The sequence below is a fragment of the Fusarium oxysporum genome, chromosome 8 (genome assembly GCF_000149955.1).
Source record: "Fusarium oxysporum f. sp. lycopersici 4287 chromosome 8, whole genome shotgun sequence".
NCBI classification, from domain to species: domain Eukaryota; kingdom Fungi; phylum Ascomycota; class Sordariomycetes; order Hypocreales; family Nectriaceae; genus Fusarium; species Fusarium oxysporum.
In genome coordinates this window covers 2,309,564-2,324,520 of record NC_030993.1, presented here as the reverse complement: position 1 = coordinate 2,324,520, position 14,957 = coordinate 2,309,564, and the positions used below count along the sequence as shown (strand labels likewise).

General features: G+C 49.6%; 6 protein-coding genes across 10 annotated transcripts; 4 read left to right on the top strand and 2 right to left on the bottom strand.

The window, feature by feature from the left end:
* Positions 1 to 169: 169 nt before the first annotated feature.
* FOXG_18543 (uncharacterized protein) lies at positions 170 to 3,189 on the bottom strand (the record flags this gene model as incomplete). 2 transcript variants are annotated; one of them, XM_018398664.1, is made up of 2 exons in its annotated part: positions 2,250 to 3,189; positions 170 to 2,189 (listed from the first exon to the last, which is right to left on the bottom strand). In XM_018398664.1, exon 2 carries the CDS (start codon positions 1,198 to 1,200, stop codon positions 874 to 876), a length of 327 nt encoding a protein of 108 aa, XP_018237503.1. In that variant the 5' UTR covers positions 1,201 to 2,189; positions 2,250 to 3,189. The 2 variants fall into 2 exon arrangements, with proteins under 2 accessions (XP_018237503.1, XP_018237504.1); XM_018398665.1 differs by having other exon boundaries at positions 874 to 2,189; positions 2,241 to 2,522.
* On the top strand, positions 1,836 to 2,186 carry FOXG_18544 (uncharacterized protein; the record flags this gene model as incomplete). The annotated part of the gene is made up of 1 exon (XM_018398666.1): positions 1,836 to 2,186. One exon carries the CDS (start codon positions 1,836 to 1,838, stop codon positions 2,184 to 2,186), a length of 351 nt encoding a protein of 116 aa, XP_018237505.1.
* FOXG_03388 (uncharacterized protein) lies at positions 2,434 to 3,330 on the top strand (the record flags this gene model as incomplete). The annotated part of the gene is made up of 3 exons (XM_018381090.1): positions 2,434 to 2,515; positions 2,653 to 3,138; positions 3,206 to 3,330. 3 exons carry the CDS (start codon positions 2,434 to 2,436, stop codon positions 3,328 to 3,330), a joined length of 693 nt encoding a protein of 230 aa, XP_018237502.1.
* A 221-nt stretch (positions 3,331 to 3,551) lies between these two features.
* On the bottom strand, positions 3,552 to 5,374 carry FOXG_03387 (V-type proton ATPase proteolipid subunit 2). The gene is made up of 7 exons (XM_018381089.1): positions 5,347 to 5,374; positions 4,668 to 5,275; positions 4,560 to 4,590; positions 4,409 to 4,491; positions 4,252 to 4,358; positions 4,031 to 4,201; positions 3,552 to 3,977 (listed from the first exon to the last, which is right to left on the bottom strand). The coding sequence occupies exons 2-7, from the start codon at positions 4,713 to 4,715 to the stop codon at positions 3,935 to 3,937; spliced, it is 483 nt and encodes a 160-aa protein (XP_018237501.1). The 5' UTR covers positions 4,716 to 5,275; positions 5,347 to 5,374; the 3' UTR covers positions 3,552 to 3,934.
* A 786-nt stretch (positions 5,375 to 6,160) lies between these two features.
* Positions 6,161 to 11,523, top strand: FOXG_03386 (uncharacterized protein). 3 transcript variants are annotated; one of them, XM_018381088.1, is made up of 4 exons: positions 6,161 to 6,878; positions 6,947 to 9,722; positions 9,770 to 10,617; positions 10,673 to 11,523. In XM_018381088.1, exon 2 carries the CDS (start codon positions 6,958 to 6,960, stop codon positions 8,812 to 8,814), a length of 1,857 nt encoding a protein of 618 aa, XP_018237500.1. In that variant the 5' UTR covers positions 6,161 to 6,878; positions 6,947 to 6,957; the 3' UTR covers positions 8,815 to 9,722; positions 9,770 to 10,617; positions 10,673 to 11,523. The 3 variants fall into 3 exon arrangements, with proteins under 3 accessions (XP_018237500.1, XP_018237499.1, XP_018237498.1); XM_018381087.1 differs by having other exon boundaries at positions 6,947 to 10,617; XM_018381086.1 differs by having other exon boundaries at positions 6,161 to 9,722.
* A 319-nt stretch (positions 11,524 to 11,842) lies between these two features.
* FOXG_03385 (lysosomal acid lipase/cholesteryl ester hydrolase) lies at positions 11,843 to 14,927 on the top strand. Of its 2 annotated transcripts, XM_018381084.1 has the most exons (6): positions 11,847 to 12,058; positions 12,177 to 12,256; positions 12,314 to 12,409; positions 12,457 to 12,752; positions 12,805 to 14,180; positions 14,281 to 14,927. In XM_018381084.1, the coding sequence occupies exons 1-6, from the start codon at positions 12,027 to 12,029 to the stop codon at positions 14,363 to 14,365; spliced, it is 1,965 nt and encodes a 654-aa protein (XP_018237496.1). In that variant the 5' UTR covers positions 11,847 to 12,026; the 3' UTR covers positions 14,366 to 14,927. The 2 variants fall into 2 exon arrangements, with proteins under 2 accessions (XP_018237497.1, XP_018237496.1); XM_018381085.1 differs by having other exon boundaries at positions 11,843 to 12,058; positions 12,805 to 14,927.
* Positions 14,928 to 14,957: the final 30 nt, after the last annotated feature.

Below are 14,957 nucleotides of genomic sequence, written 5' to 3'. Positions count from 1 at the left end.
AGGACGCCACTCACCCTTTCGAATCCAAGGGTCCAACCATCCAACGTAGCCCTACGCTCCCGCCCAAGACCTGCGCTTTGGGAGGAAAGAAAGCCAAGCTCACTCTAACTTTGAATCATAAGATACGGTTCTGGTATAATATAATTTAATGTTAGAGAAATAGCAGTTCATGATGGGTAAGGCTGTTTTATTTATTGACACCTGGTGTCGATTTAATTGACAAACCTCGAGGAACGAAAAGAGTCGACATCTATCATTTCCAACGTTTCCTTTCTATTCCAGCTACGATGCCGAACCAGGTTGTCATGCACCTCGATGCACGTCAGCAGACACTCACCGCCCTCTATCACTATCAGAGCGCAACCTGCATACTTGTGTGACAGGTTGAGCAAGATGTACCTTTGAACTTTGGAACGACGGTCGCGATTTAATACTTCCCGCTCAACACTTCCCTGCGAACCGTGCCGCTTCCCCTGAAGTATGAGTCGCAACTAACTGAATTCAACCGAGGGCCTCGACACCTCGGTGAAATGGGTCCGGACCAGCCGCTTAGAAGCAGACAGATTCCTCTTTTCCCATGAGAGAAAGCGGGGAATATCCAATAGTGCCTCATGAGGACCTGGTGCGTACAATACATAACAACCGAGCTACTAAGAAGATGCGATCTGAAAGTGACCTTTGATGCCCCGCGGGCTGTTCCTGCATCTGAGATGCGCCAAAAGTCACCAGTTTAGAATTTTATATCTGGTGATCAAGCAAGCCCCCCGCTTTTGATCAACAACTCTTCACACCAAGAGGCTGACTTATAGCATCCATCAATGGGCTTGAAGCAAAGATGAGCAGGACACCACTTCGTTGAGGTCTTCAGCGCCTTCAGACTTCGATGAATGTGGAGAAAGGATGCCAAGCTAAACCTATTCGAAGCTGGGAAGAGGAGGTGGGTGTTGAGCTCCAGCAAGGATAGATGGACTTGGGCGTCACATAGCGTTCTTTGGGAATCCCAAAAGAACAGCCAGGTCTGGCATCATAGGCCGGCCCGACCACGCGGTTCACAGCGGTTAGGAAGATCGGCAACCTTACTGTAAGGAAATAATGGAAGCTGCGCCAACATTCTTGCGACAGGACAGGACAGGGCAAGACGAAACGGAAATTAAAACAAACTTGGCCCTGGAAATGCAAGCTCGACGTCAAATACATCATTCAGCTCCACCACTTGGCACAAGCTCGATCGCCGTCTTGAACAAAACCGGATTCAGATACCGTCAATGCAGCAGTTGTGCAACATTGGCTTCCGTCAGTTACGCTGCTTCTTCTGTTTCTGCCAGGGAACTTCTCATAGCCAAGACAACACCCGCCAGCCGTCTTATCCATTGGCCCTCTGGACTTCTGGACTTTTAGGCCTCTCTCTCCCCGCCCGAAAGACTCTCCCCCCTGCACACATAGCCCGATCATGATCCACAGCATACACAACCCCGCCATTCACAGTGGGTAAGTGTCCTCCGAGGCCTCGCCGGAAAACTGTCCGTGATACCCCGCTATCACCGTATCGTGTCGAAGCATCCATGGAAGCTCGTTATGCCAACTAAGGAAAACGCCCGAACGTGTCTTCAGGGAAGCTTGCTGACGGTTGTCCCTAATTAGGGATGTCACTGTGCAGCCTCTAGATCCTCTTGTGCACCCTGCATTCGCATTTTGTTGGAGTTGTCGCGATTGTACAGAGCGCATGCAGGAGAGCTTGTGACACGAATACACACTGGGCGGCATCAACAAGCTTTCTTAACAGTGCCCGGAAGCAAGAGACTTTTGTTCAAGACTTGCATTGAACAGAACGCGTCATGGTGCTTTCGATGGTCCTCCACAGCATCATCGTCGTGTCTTTTCTCACGTGTCCCCGCATCTCAGTCCCCCTTGCAACCTCCACGCCAGAGAAATCCACGCCACGATGCGATACGGCTGCCCAGCCTAGACCTTGGCTCGGGTTGAACCTGGTACTTCTCCGAAGTGCTCCGCTTGCCAATAGGTTTGCTGTACTCTGTACTCCTCCGAGCTGGGCTCTTCACCTCGCTTGCTTGCTTCCCACCATCCTCTCCTGCATACCTGGAAACTCCATGCATGTTTATCCGCGGCTGTGCATCAAACTCCTGGGCATCCTGACCCTCCCTGTCTTACCTAGCTTGGCGTCTTAAACACTGGTCAAAAAGGTCATTATTCTGGCTCTCGCACACTTTCACAGGTCTCACTTATCTTGCCTTCTGACTTCCCACGCACCGTTCAAGCGTCCCAGCCGCCTGCCGTGTGATCCTGTTATTGTCTCGTATCGCTACTTAACCTCAGCATCCCCAATAGTTCTCTTGGACTGATGCTCGAGCTGTCGTGTGCTAGCCCTCTTCCACTTCGATCTCAACTGTGCTTCCTCCACCGCAATCTGCCATCATGACGGGCGCTCTCGCAACTCCTCGGTATAGCAACGACGACTTCGAGACAGCTTCTATTCGCTCTGCTGCTCCTTCTTATGGTGAGTAGGCAAAAGTAGTTGCGATTCTTTGTATCCCCCTGGGATAACGGCTATACTTATACACCAGACTGGAGCTCGATGCCAGAGCTCCACTACCTGGCACGAGACCAGCCTTACTGACCTTTTCGTTGCCTCAGTATCGGAAGCTCCCTCATACCACTCAACAAATCCATACCCAGAGACTCTGCCATCATACACCCCTCCAGCTCGGTCTCACGCGGTTGCCAGGTCCTCCTTAGTTCCCCAAGGGAGCGGTACCTCAACTCCACGCCAGCAGACTATCGGCTTGCCTCCAGTACCTGCTCTTCCTTTGCGATCCCAACCGAACCTGAACAATTTTCGTATCGCGACATGGTCCTCCGTCTCTAGCAACCCCAACGCCCGGCACTACCAGAATGTCGCAAACCGGCGACTGACTGCTCAGCGAGATCCCGTAGACAGCCTTCGTCGAGTCATGACCGATGTTAGCGAGCAAGAACAAGAGCGATACATAACCAGGCCGTTGGAAGATCCCTATCTGGTTGGCGAGGTGGCTGCTGCGCGTGCTCGTACAGAGCGACTTGCACGAGAGTCAGGGGATGATATCCTTCTGCGAGAGGATCGCCAGTGGGACTGGTTCTTAGGTAAGTTAAAAAAAAACAAAAAACAAGCTTGTCGAGTGTTGTGTCGCAGCTGTTAACGCTGAATTAGCTCGAATGAGAGACTCGGATGACCGGCAGCGGAACTGGACTCCGACAAATCCGTACAGACGTGAGGTGGAGGCTGGGAGCCGAAAGAAGCTGCTCCGCCGTATTGGAGGACGACGCTTGCTATGATCTTGCTTTGTTGTTCTCTGCCTTTTTTTTGTTTATTTTGCATCTCTATTGCGCTGGGTCGCTATTGTCATGTCTGCTACGTTGGCTGAAACGACATTGTCGCATTCTCATGGCGTTTTGATGATCTATATTGAGTTGTCGGGATAAGGCATGGCATGCGAGTTGGGGGTTCTCAAATTGTCAAATGCACTCCGATCGATGGCATGAAACGGTCGTCGTGAGCATATTCTTCTCTTCTGTCGCTCATTCTCGAACATAGGTTCGCATAGGGCTTGGTGAACCTGGGCTGGTATTAGGTAGCTCACCCCTCAAATGAAATGAACATTCAAACTCCCTTGAGGCGTATTGTGTCAACATGTTGGAGACATCGTGCTAGCATAGACTTTGTGATTATACTCGAAGCTAGATACGGTCAACTTCTCCGCCATTTCTCTACCTGTTTGCAAAAGATATGTTACACGTCCAATAACGCCATGCCCGATGTACATATGATGGTATGCCTCCGTAACTCGATGGCAGCTCAAAACCTCCCCGACGCACAAGTCGACCACTCATTGAAAGGTCGGCAGAATAGGTATGTGATTGTTGATTGAATAGGACTTGTCTAACCCTTGCTCTTGCTGTTCAGGAGAAGAGCAACGATGAGTCTACAGGATAGTTAGCATAAGCGAAATACATTGTAGGCTCATCGATGACGTACCCATAGAGACCAAGAACTTCGCCGAAGATAAGGATCAGGACCATGCCAACAAAGATCCTAGACTGTTCCATATAAGCACGAACGCCAGTGTCGCCGACAATTCCGATGCAGTAACCAGCGGCAAGACCAGTCATGCCGACTGCAATACCACATCCGAGATGCAGAAAACCCCTGATACTGTTAGTGTTCGTTTTCGTTGATGAGACTTCGCGTCGACGTACGAAAACAAGCTGTAGTTCTTGCCTGGGTCGAGATCCTCAGCGATGAGGACGGAGATGACTAGTGAGTAAACGGCAATAATACCGGACATGACGACGGGAATGAGACACTGCAGAAGGCGTCAGCGATGGCCTTGATTGAGCCGGAGGACAGTTGTACCTTCATGATGAGGTCTGGTCTAAATGTACCGACACCAGCAATGCCGATGCCAGACTTGGCTGTGCCATAAGCAGCTCCAATACCTATCGGAGTCGTTCAGTATTAGATCTGGGTCATATCGCATCGCGTAGAGAGGGAGGAAGTATCGTACATCCGAAGACCATTGCAGCTGCAATTCCGGCCTACAAACTCGCAGCATCAGCATTCGCGTCCACCCCTGGTTTCAGACCAACAGAAAGGCCAGCGCGGGGATACTCACCATCCCAATAAAGGGGGCAAACTTGGGGGCGAGCTCTGATTCTGCCATGGTGAGGATAGGAAGCCGTCGGCGAGCTCTAGTGTCAAGGGCGACGTGAGAGTTGACGTTGATAGCTAGATGATGATGTAGCCTGCTACTGGCCAAGGCTACCAAAGGAGTTGGAAGCTGAGGTAGAAAGCCACATTGGAACGGGTTAATTTGACCAATGACGAGCGAGTGGCTTCGAAACGAATCACGTGACAGTACCAGCCATTAAGTATCGAAGAATTCGGGACTCGAGAAGTAGGACAAAGAAAGATACCCTCTAATCATTATGAAGAAATATATCTAGGATTACATGATAAAGACAACAGAATTTCTTACTATTTTTGGGCTTGTGATTCCATAAATAAATAAGGTTGTTATATAATTAAAGTACCTGCTAATAATGGGAAATAACTGGCTTCTGCCAGGTATCTTGACTTTATCTTCTTCCTCCACTTGGGGAGGGAGCCGATATGGATGGTTTCCAAGTTTTTTCTTTGTCTAGGTAGGTAGGTAGGCCGCTATGATTGTTCTCCTTGAACCTTGTCCGACCCCTAAAGTCGAGATTAGGTATACCTTCGAAGCTGCTATGGTATTAGTGAGCTTTGCCCTGTATCATCGACCAAGGCTGAAGGGCCGAGACAGCCGGCAATACCTGGTCTTTGGCGGCATTTGATTCCACAGCTCCAGTCACAGAAACATTGAATGCAATCAAAACCAAGCACAACATGGAGATGCTTATCTGCTGATATTGTTCTCGGCAACTCTCGTCAGTAAGATTGCTCGAGTTCAGTCATGACAAACGACAAACAATAGGTAGAAACCAGCAAACACCCGCTGCATAATCAAAGGATGCAGGTTTATGTTAGAAGTAAGAATCAACGGCCACTAGCGTGCCCCTTGGGTCCCTCCAGTTCAACAGGAGGTTTAATTGCCGTAACTCCCGTCTAAGGTGTGGCAACGCAACCACTGCATCAATTAACCTTTGAATTGAATTCGACTCACCACAAAGTGTCCATTGCGAACAAAGATCCTGTGCAACGAGTAAACGAGTACACGGGTACAATTGAGCGACGCAAGAGGAGATATGACATGTGCTTGCTACATGAGTGAGGCAGCAGTAACAATAGCTGTAGCAGCATCTGTTCCAGGTATCGGACTGGAGCGCCCACACTACAGTTAGGCGACCTACCTCAGGTCGGACTACGATACACAAACAAAGAGGCTCAACTTCACTGTAACAACTCGAGTTGACGCCTTGAAACAAGGAATTGGCTTTAGTACCAACTAAAGATAAATTAGTATTTTAACCTGCTCCTGAATAACTTGTCCCCTTCTCTTTTTCGTATCCACGGCACAACCCCAAAGATCCATGCTCTTACACTGCAACTATATACCCCAGTATATTCATCCCCTGAAATTGTACTAAATAATTTAACTGCCCATAGCCCATCCACTACGGCGCGCCCACATTGCCTGGCCCCCGTCACCACATTCACCTCGACCCCCAAAGAGCGCAGAGGCCGCCATCAGACAGGTGGACTCTCTGGTGGATCTAGCACTGGCGTGTCCGTCGTTGGCTCCTAGACTCCCTGGCCTGTCCTGTTCTGTTCCATCCAGTACCTGGACGTGGATTCCATTGGCTTGGATTGCCTTTACCTCTTTACCTGCGACGAGTCGGGTGCCTGGCCTGGATCGTGAACCTGCAACTGCAACTTCCTCCAAAGTCCATCACCAGAGGGCCACTCCCCCAAGAAAAACCCTCTCGAGACGGCGACCGCCCATTGCCTGCGATCACATTCCCTATCGTCGTCCCTCCGCATCCTCGATCGGTCGACGAGCTTCGGCCCAAGGCGAGAGGTTTGCCATTTTGCTCAACCGGCCGCCTTGTCCGACGGCCCCCTCGAGCCCAAAGTTGCAAATTCCGACACGACACTTTGCTTGGGTAGAATTCACCCCCCGATCCCTCATCATCTCTCCCACCGTAACGACGAGCGCTACCTGTGAGGGTCTTCGCAGCGCCAGTATATAACGGACGGTTATCGCTCACGCATATTCCTCAACGTTTATCTCAGGCTTAAGGGGACGTACAGTATTGGCGTCGACTGACGGCGGCGCATCCGTCGAAGTCGGCTGTTGATACGCCAGATAACGAGCTTTTAGCCTTTGGCGCTCAAAACCCTACCGGTAATGCAATTCCCATCCCCAGGTATCACCCCTTTCTTGGAAACTCTCCTGACATGCCCTCAATCAAGTTTCCCTTATCATGTCGAACTACGGGTACGATCCTAGAGGAGCTCCTCAAAGGCCGCCGCAAAGGGGCTACGGCGACGACAACAATTACGGTCAACGAGATGCTGCATTCTCCAACATCTTCGGCGCGGCTCCGCCTCCTGGCCGATCCCAAACAATGACTTCGTCATCCTCGATGCCTCAAAACATGACGGATCCTGGTCGCACTCAGACTATGTCTTCAATGTCTTCTGGTATGCAACGGCAACCACCGCCTCGTGCTCCCCCGGGACATTATGGGGACCCAGCAGCTGGCAGGACTCGAACAATGGATAGCAATAGCATGATGGGGAATGGCTATTATCCAAGTCAACGCTCGGCATCTGGTGGTCAAATGCCACCTCACTACATGCAGCAGCAGCAACATCATCAAGCACGACGTCCGTATCCTGGCCCTGGAGGACCTCCACCTCCTCGAATGGAGCAAAGGGGTCCGCCGCCTCCGCAAGCTCCTGGTGCAAGGACTCCCGCCCAGCGATTCTATCAAGGAGGACCGGCACCTGCAATGAACAATGACCCTTATCGCTCGCAGTCACTCGCTTCTGCTCCTCGCCAGCCAATGTATCACCCTCCTCCTAGCGCCTATCAGCAAGCACCAGCAAACCACCTTCGACAAGCCCCGTACGCGCAGCAGAACTCGGCGAGGACGACCGCTCAAGGGCGAGTTGTGCCGGAACGTCATGAAGACCGCACCATGTCGCTGACTGGCAATTACCAACCCCAGAGCATGGACGCCCATCAGACCATGAGCGGTCGAGTCATCCCTAACCGACGAGCACCTACCGAGCTGCCGGCCACTAACGGTTATCCTAATTCGATGCCTCACGCTCCAGGAGCACAGACCCGAACCTCTAGCATGGTTTCGTCCAATGGTGCTGGCGATCATAGTAGGACAATGTCGATGGCCTCTACCGTGGCACCAACCATCACCCCTTCCGAGTCTGATGCTTCTACTTTGGTTCAGCGACCAACCAGAAGCAAGTCGATCGAGAGCGAGCGCCCCCCGACTGCAACGAAGATTCGACCACCCCTCGTATATCCCGCCCTACTGTCTCGAGTCGGAGAGTGCTTCCGTCGCAAGATTATTGTTGGTGACCGGACCAAGAACGAACTGACATACAAAAATGCTTTCAGCGGTTCTGAGGCGGTCGATGTCTTGTCATATATTATTAGGACTACGGATCGTAACCTTGCCCTCCTTCTTGGCCGAGCTCTGGATGCCCAGAAGTTTTTCCACGATGTCACTTATGAGCACCGTCTGCGAGACTCCCAGTCGGAAATGTACCAGTTCAGGGAGACATTGATGGACGAGCCAGAAGATAAGCCTGCAGTCAATGGTGTCTTTGTCCTGCTTTCTGAATGTTATTCTCCAACCTGTACCAGGGATCAACTTTGTTATTCAATTGCCTGCCCTCGACGATTGGAGCAAGTTTCGAGACTCAACCTTAAGATCAACCCTGGATTGCGAAAGGAGGATGCTGTCAATGCCGTCGATGACGAAGCTGATCAGACAGACGAACAGAAACTCTGGATTAACTCCGTTCCCAAGGAAGTTGCTGAGAAGGTCGATGAGCGGGAGAAGAAGAGACAGGAAGTTATTTCGGAAATCTGTTATACCGAGCGAGATTTCGTTAAGGATTTGGAATATTTACGAGACTTTTGGATTCTGCCTTTACGATCAAAGGCTTCGCCAGTTCCTGTTCAGCGCCGCGAAAAGGTTGTCAAGACCATTTTCAGCAACATTATCGACCACCCCAGTATTCATACCGTCAGCTCCCGGTTTGCGTCTGGACTAACGACTCGACAACAAAAGGAACCCTATTGTCCATAATATCGGTGACATTTTCCTTGAGTATGTCCCTCAATTCGAACCCTTCATTCTGTACGGTTCGAAGCAGTTGGAAGGAAAGTTTGAATTCGAGAACGAAAGATCGGTCAACCCATACTTCGGCAAGTTTGTGGACGAGATTGGAAGGCGCAAGGAGTCGAGAAAACTGGAGTTGAATGGTTATTTGACCAAGCCTACGACCCGTCTGGCGCGATACCCCCTACTCTTGGAGAACGTCTTGAAATACACGGAAGATGGCAACCCTGATAAGGAGGACATTCCTAAGGTTCTGGTTATGATTCGAGATATTCTTGGCAGAGTCAACGCAGAGTCCGGAAAGGCTGAAAACCGATTTAACCTCAGGAGGCTTCATGAGCAGCTTCGTTTCAGACCTAATGAGAGGGTTGATCTTCGACTCACAGAAGAGGGACGCGAAATGGTCTTCAAATGCCAGTTCAAGAAGTCGCCCACGGATCCTGCAGAAATTACGGCCTTCCTCTTTGATCACGCCGTTCTTCTTGTTCGCATCAAGCAGACTGGCAAAACTGAAGAGATTAAGGCATACCGACGACCCATTCCTCTGGAGCTTCTCGCCATCAGGGAAATGGACGAAGTCATTCCCAAGGATGGCAACATGAAGCGTACCTCGTCGAGCTTGATTCCTTCAATCCGGAATAACGCCAACGACCCAGCGAGAAAGGAAGGCTGGCCGATTACCTTCCGCCATCTGGGTAAAGCAGGCTACGAGCTGACGCTTTATGCATCTAACCAAGCTGCTCGTCAAAAGTGGCTTGAGTTTATTCATACTGCACAGGAACGCCTTCGATCCCGTGCCGACTTCTTCAACACAACGGTCATCTCAAGCAAATTCTTTGCTGGTACCAACCGTGTCAACTGTGTCACGCCATTTGGTAAGTCCCTTCTGCTTTGTCCGATTCGATCGCTAATATCATGACAGATGGTGGCCGTAAGCTCTTGTACGGTACTGACAACGGTGTTTACCTGTCGGACCGCAAGGTGAAGGATCAAGTGCCCCGTAGGGTATTGGAGACTGCAAGCGTTACTCAGATTGATATTCTGGAAGAGTACCAATTACTCTTGGTCTTGTCTAACAAAACACTCCAGTCCTACCCAGTTTCTGCCCTCAACCCCGATGAGCCCGCATTGTCTAGAAGGCCTAAAAAGATCCAGAACCATTGCAGTTTCTTCAAGACGGGCATCTGCTTGGGCAGGCATCTGGTCTGCTGCGTCAAGTCATCTGCCCTATCTACTACGATCAAGGTCTTTGAGCCTAATGATGCCATGACCAAGGCCAAGAAGCAGAAGGGTATTGGTAAATTCATGAGCGGCGGTCATGATGAGCTCAAGCCATTCAAGGAGTTCTACATTCCCACCGAATCTTCGTCCGTTCACTTCCTCAAGTCCAAACTCTGCGTTGCCTGCGCTCGAGGTTTCGAGGTTGTTTCTCTCGAAACCCTCGAAACACAATCATTGCTCGACCAGGCTGATACGTCACTTGACTTTGTGGCTCGCAAAGAAGGAGTTAAGCCAATCCACATTGAACGACTTAACGGAGAGTTCTTGCTTAACTATTCGGAATTCTCCTTCTTTGTTAACCGCAACGGCTGGAGGGCCCGGCCAGAGTGGCGAATTGACTGGGAGGGTACACCACAGAGCTTCGCACTCAGTTACCCCTGGATCCTTGCTTTCGAGCCAAACTTTATTGAGCTCCGGAATATGGAGAACGGTGCTGTACACATTGTCCCTCGCAAGAATATTCGCATGCTTCATAGTAGTACACATGAGGTAAGTTTGATCACACAGAAGGCTATTTCTTTCCAGGATGCTAACATGATGTCAGATTCTATTTGCACACGAGGACGATAAGGGAGACGACGTTGTTGAGGCCATCGACTTTTGGAAGAGCAACCGCAAGTCGGAGCTGCTCGGTTCATAACAATAAATAAACACCGGACCCGGGATTGGGGAGCGTTTCTTTTTCCTGGAAAGATTTTTTCTTCTTGTATTACTTGGCGGCGCCCAACTACTACGACGTCAACTATCCTTGGGTGCGAGATACTCGCAAGAGTATTGACGATTTTCGGCTTCTTTGTGGTATCCCTTTTCTTTGGGAAGACGCAAGATTTTGGGCCGCACTTCGAACCGCTCACCGGATGTGGTTGTAGTGCTCCTGGCTATGTAAATCGTCAAGCCAGCGCATGATGAGCCTTGATGCTAGCTGAACCAGAGCAAAACATCACTCCAGGGGCGTCGCTAAGATGTTTGAAATATAGGAGCTGTAGGTACGGAGACGGGGACCATGACCAGCAGGATATAGGATGGGACAAGATAAGATGACGAGATGGAAAAGAGAAAGACGATATATCGTAGCTTGTACTCTGGAAGGATGAGCGATGTTTAGCATGGCATGGCAATGGCATAATGTTGCGTTGCATGGCATGAAATATTTTGGAGCAGCTTGGAGCGATTTGAGAGGGAGGGAGCGTCGTGAAATAATGGCCTGGACAGGACAGGAAAAGAAAGGAAAGGAATGGGCTCTACGGTACTATAGTAGTTGAGTTGACAATTGCGATTGTAGTAATTGGAGATATCCTCATCGACTTTCATTAACTGTTCTACCACCCACTTATTACTCACTTACTCACTCAACCTGTATGTCTTATCTAGGTACCTAGCCAAGTGTCGATGGCCCACTAGGTATAAAAGAACCAATCCCCTCAAATACGACCCTGACATTGGCGTTTGCCATGTGGCAGTGTCTTCTGTGGCTCGCTTGTGGTAATGACTGTTTCATATGGGTATCGTGGAACGCAAATATGGAATGTTTTTTGACCATTGGGTTCTTTCAATATCTTGAGGCCTGATGGTATCTCCATTTTTCTCGTTTCTTCACCGAGTTTCGGCTCGGGGTTACTTATTCTGTAGTTAACTCGCCTAAAGTTCTGAGGTCATGATTCGTTGCGCTAGCTAGTGCTACCTCGCTGTAGCTCAGTAGACCAGGCACTAACTCTATCGCTATCTCCAATTGCATGTGATTCATTGAATACTGACATCACCTCCATCTGGACAAGACCTTCGACTACCTTATCAACCTCTTTTGCTACTTCTCTCATTGATCCTTGTCCCTACAACAACAAAAACCTTAAGCTGGGAAAAGCTTGTATCGCGACAATCCTCAGACAAAGATTGTCGCGATGGCTATTCCTTTTATCGGAAGGCTTCGCCCGTAAGTATCTCCCCTATTCGTCTTTACCTTGGCCTTGCATCTTGGAAGATCTGCGTGGCGCTCATCCACATTTTCATCTCTACTATGCGCCGGCTTTACTAACCTTTAATCCGAATAGTCACGAGTATCTAGCTCTCGTGGGATCATTTATTCTCGTCGGTCTCGAGGCAATCATTCGAGTCTTGACTTTGGCTTTGCGTGAGTCGCAGGCCCTTTCCGAGCGGTGTAGGGGTCATACTAACAACAGCATGGCAGCCCCATTTCTTGTTACGCTTTTCTATAGAGCTTCAAGACGACTCTTCAATAGGTTTTCTGCGCCTGCGAGGCGACGAGCGGAGAGTAAACGAAAAAGTTGGCTTTTTGGCTGTTTCTATTAGACTCGGACTAACATCGTATAGCGATATCCACCAAGGTACGAGACGCGCCTGACTTCGTTGAGCTGTGTCGCATTTGGGGCTACGAAGCAGAGGAACATATCGTTCAGACCAAAGATGGATATCTTTTAGGTCTTCATCGTCTGCAGTGGAGAAAGGGTGAAGAAGGACAGAAAGTTAACTACGGCCCGACGAGTCTGAAAAAGAAGGTCATCTACATGCACCATGGCCTTCTCATGAATTCAGAGGTTTGGGTTGCTCTCACAGATGAGCAAAGATGTCTACCATTCGAGCTGGTTGAGAGAGGTTACGATGTCTGGGTAAGTTTGCCTTCGTTACGCAGCTCACGTCCATTGACTAACATTTACACAGTTTGGAAATAATCGGGGTAACAAGTACTCCAAAAAGTCAATTAATCAGTCGCCAACCTCCAACGCCTTCTGGGACTTTTCCATCGACGAATTTGCCTTCCACGACATTCCAGATAGCATCAGCTATATCCTTGATACAACCCAGCAGGAGAGTCTCTCGTACATCGGCTTTTCGCAAGGTACAGCTCAGGCTTTCGCTAGCTTAGCCATCCATCCCAAGCTCAACAACCAGATCAATGTCTTCATCGCTCTCGCGCCTGCTATGGCGCCTGCCGGCTTATCTAGTGGAATTGTCGACGCGCTCGTAACTGCATCGCCCTCTGTTTTGTTCCTTTTGTTTGGTCGTCGTTCGATTCTCAGTTCCGCCACTATGTGGGAAACCATCTTGTACCCGCCCATCTTCAGCAAGCTCATCGACATGGGGCTATCATTCTTGTTCAATTGGCAAACCCTCAATATCTCCGCGAGTCAGAAATTGGCTGCTTACCCACATCTGTACTCTTTTACGAGCACCAAGAGTGTGGTTCACTGGTTCCAGATCATTCGAAACAAATCTTTCCAGATGTATGACGATGACGTTCATCAGCCGATCAGTGTCACTTCAAGCAGCAAATACTCCAAGGTTGCCAAGTACCCGACTCGAAACATCAAAACACCAATCGTTCTGGTTTACGGTGGTAGCGATTCCCTGGTGGATATCAAGGTTATGCTCAAGGAACTACCCCCTCAAACTGTGGCAACTGAGATTCCTCACTATGAACATCTTGACTTTCTCTGGGCTCGAGATGTCGATACGCAGGTATTCCAGCACGTGTTTGATGCGCTCGATAGCTTCACTGATGCCGAGCATACAAAGGAGGAATATGATCGTTACTATGTCAGCCGGCAGGAGAGTCTTCTAGGTTCAGGTTATGCGTTTGGGCATGCTCACCATGGCAGCGAGAGCGAGTCTTCGACACTTACACCAAGTCTTGAGGGAGCCAATGGTGTCCAACTTGCACCCCAACCTCAGCCACACCGAGCACGAGAGCAGGCGTCTGGAATTCCTTCTCCTAAGAACACGACAAGACACAGAGTGAAATACTCCGGTGAAATACCTGCAGGCGACCGACCAGCCACCCCTGAGCTTTTTAAGAGTGCTGCGGGAAGAGACTCACCTGAAAGTGGATTGGATTCCCCAGTAGCGGCCAGAGTAAAGGCTGGTGTCAAGCGCAGCGGGAGTGTCGGGAGCAATATTAGCCTGGATATGCGAGAGGGTCGTGGTATCAGTGTCGGTGCGAGTAAGGCTGCTGGTGGCATTGTGACGAAGAGCGGCGCCAGCGGAACCAACGTGGAGGAGAGTCCTAGAAGGGACAGCTCTGCAGAGAAGAAAAAGAAGTAGGTGGTTAAGTGGAAGCGCAATGGAGGAAGAGTTGGATTCAGTCATGTCTTCGATCGATGATTCAGAAATAATGCTTATTCTTTTTATTTGTTACAGGAGGGACAGCGATACATCTCGAGCAGTACACGCACGTTACAATATATTGGGTTTGCGAGAGCCCAGCTTTTCGCAATATATATAGTGCAGACTTGCGCATATCAAGTTGCCGGAATCACGATAGGATGGAACATAGGACAAGCTGGAGACCCGCTTCTGTGCTACATTGATCATTTTCAGCCCTAAAGAGGCACAGCAGCAAGAGTTTGACTCCCATTTGATAGGTAGTCAAAATAGGATGATGGTGCGAGGAAGTGTGAGTGGGTCATTTGCAAGGCTCCTCTGATCCTTCAACTATAGTATTGAGGCTGAACTGAAGCAATCAATAATAGTTCTTGATAGGACTGCCTTTCAATATCTCCACAATCAAAACGGCAATGCATGTTGTTTTTCGGCCACCAAGGGCCGACGGGATGATAGAATATGTCAGTGACTAACCGCAAACTTCGCGAAACACGAAATACGACGGAGATGAACTCCGATATCATACTTGAATCCTGCACCTACCTTTCTAGCCTTTACCCGGATACCTTTCTTATAGATTATGAATATTTTAAGCTTGTTTGTATATGGCCAGAGTGAAGAGCCACTCGCATTGAAGCTGAAGTACGAGAGTGTTGCATGGCGAACAGTAATATATATATAGGGCTACTTGTCTTCTCATTCTTTTCCTTTAA

Bases quoted from the DNA above. Each gene is read 5' to 3' on its own strand.
- FOXG_03387 (XM_018381089.1), bottom strand. From the start codon at position 4,715: ATGGCAGAATCAGAGCTCGCCCCCAAGTTTGCCCCCTTTATTGGGATG. The intron at 4,202-4,251 runs GTACGTCGACGC...TAACAGTATCAG, and splicing joins AAGAACTACAGCTTGTTTTC to GGGTTTTCTGCATCTCGGAT. The intron at 3,978-4,030 runs GTACGTCATCGA...ACTATCCTGTAG, and splicing joins GAAGTTCTTGGTCTCTATGG to ACTCATCGTTGCTCTTCTCC.
- FOXG_03386 (XM_018381088.1), top strand. From the start codon at position 6,958: ATGTCGAACTACGGGTACGATCCTAGAGGAGCTCCTCAAAGGCCGCCG.
- FOXG_03385 (XM_018381084.1), top strand. From the start codon at position 12,027: ATGGCTATTCCTTTTATCGGAAGGCTTCGCCC. The intron at 12,257-12,313 runs GTGAGTCGCAGG...ACAGCATGGCAG, and splicing joins AGTCTTGACTTTGGCTTTGC to CCCCATTTCTTGTTACGCTT. The intron at 12,410-12,456 runs GTTGGCTTTTTG...AACATCGTATAG, and splicing joins AGCGGAGAGTAAACGAAAAA to CGATATCCACCAAGGTACGA.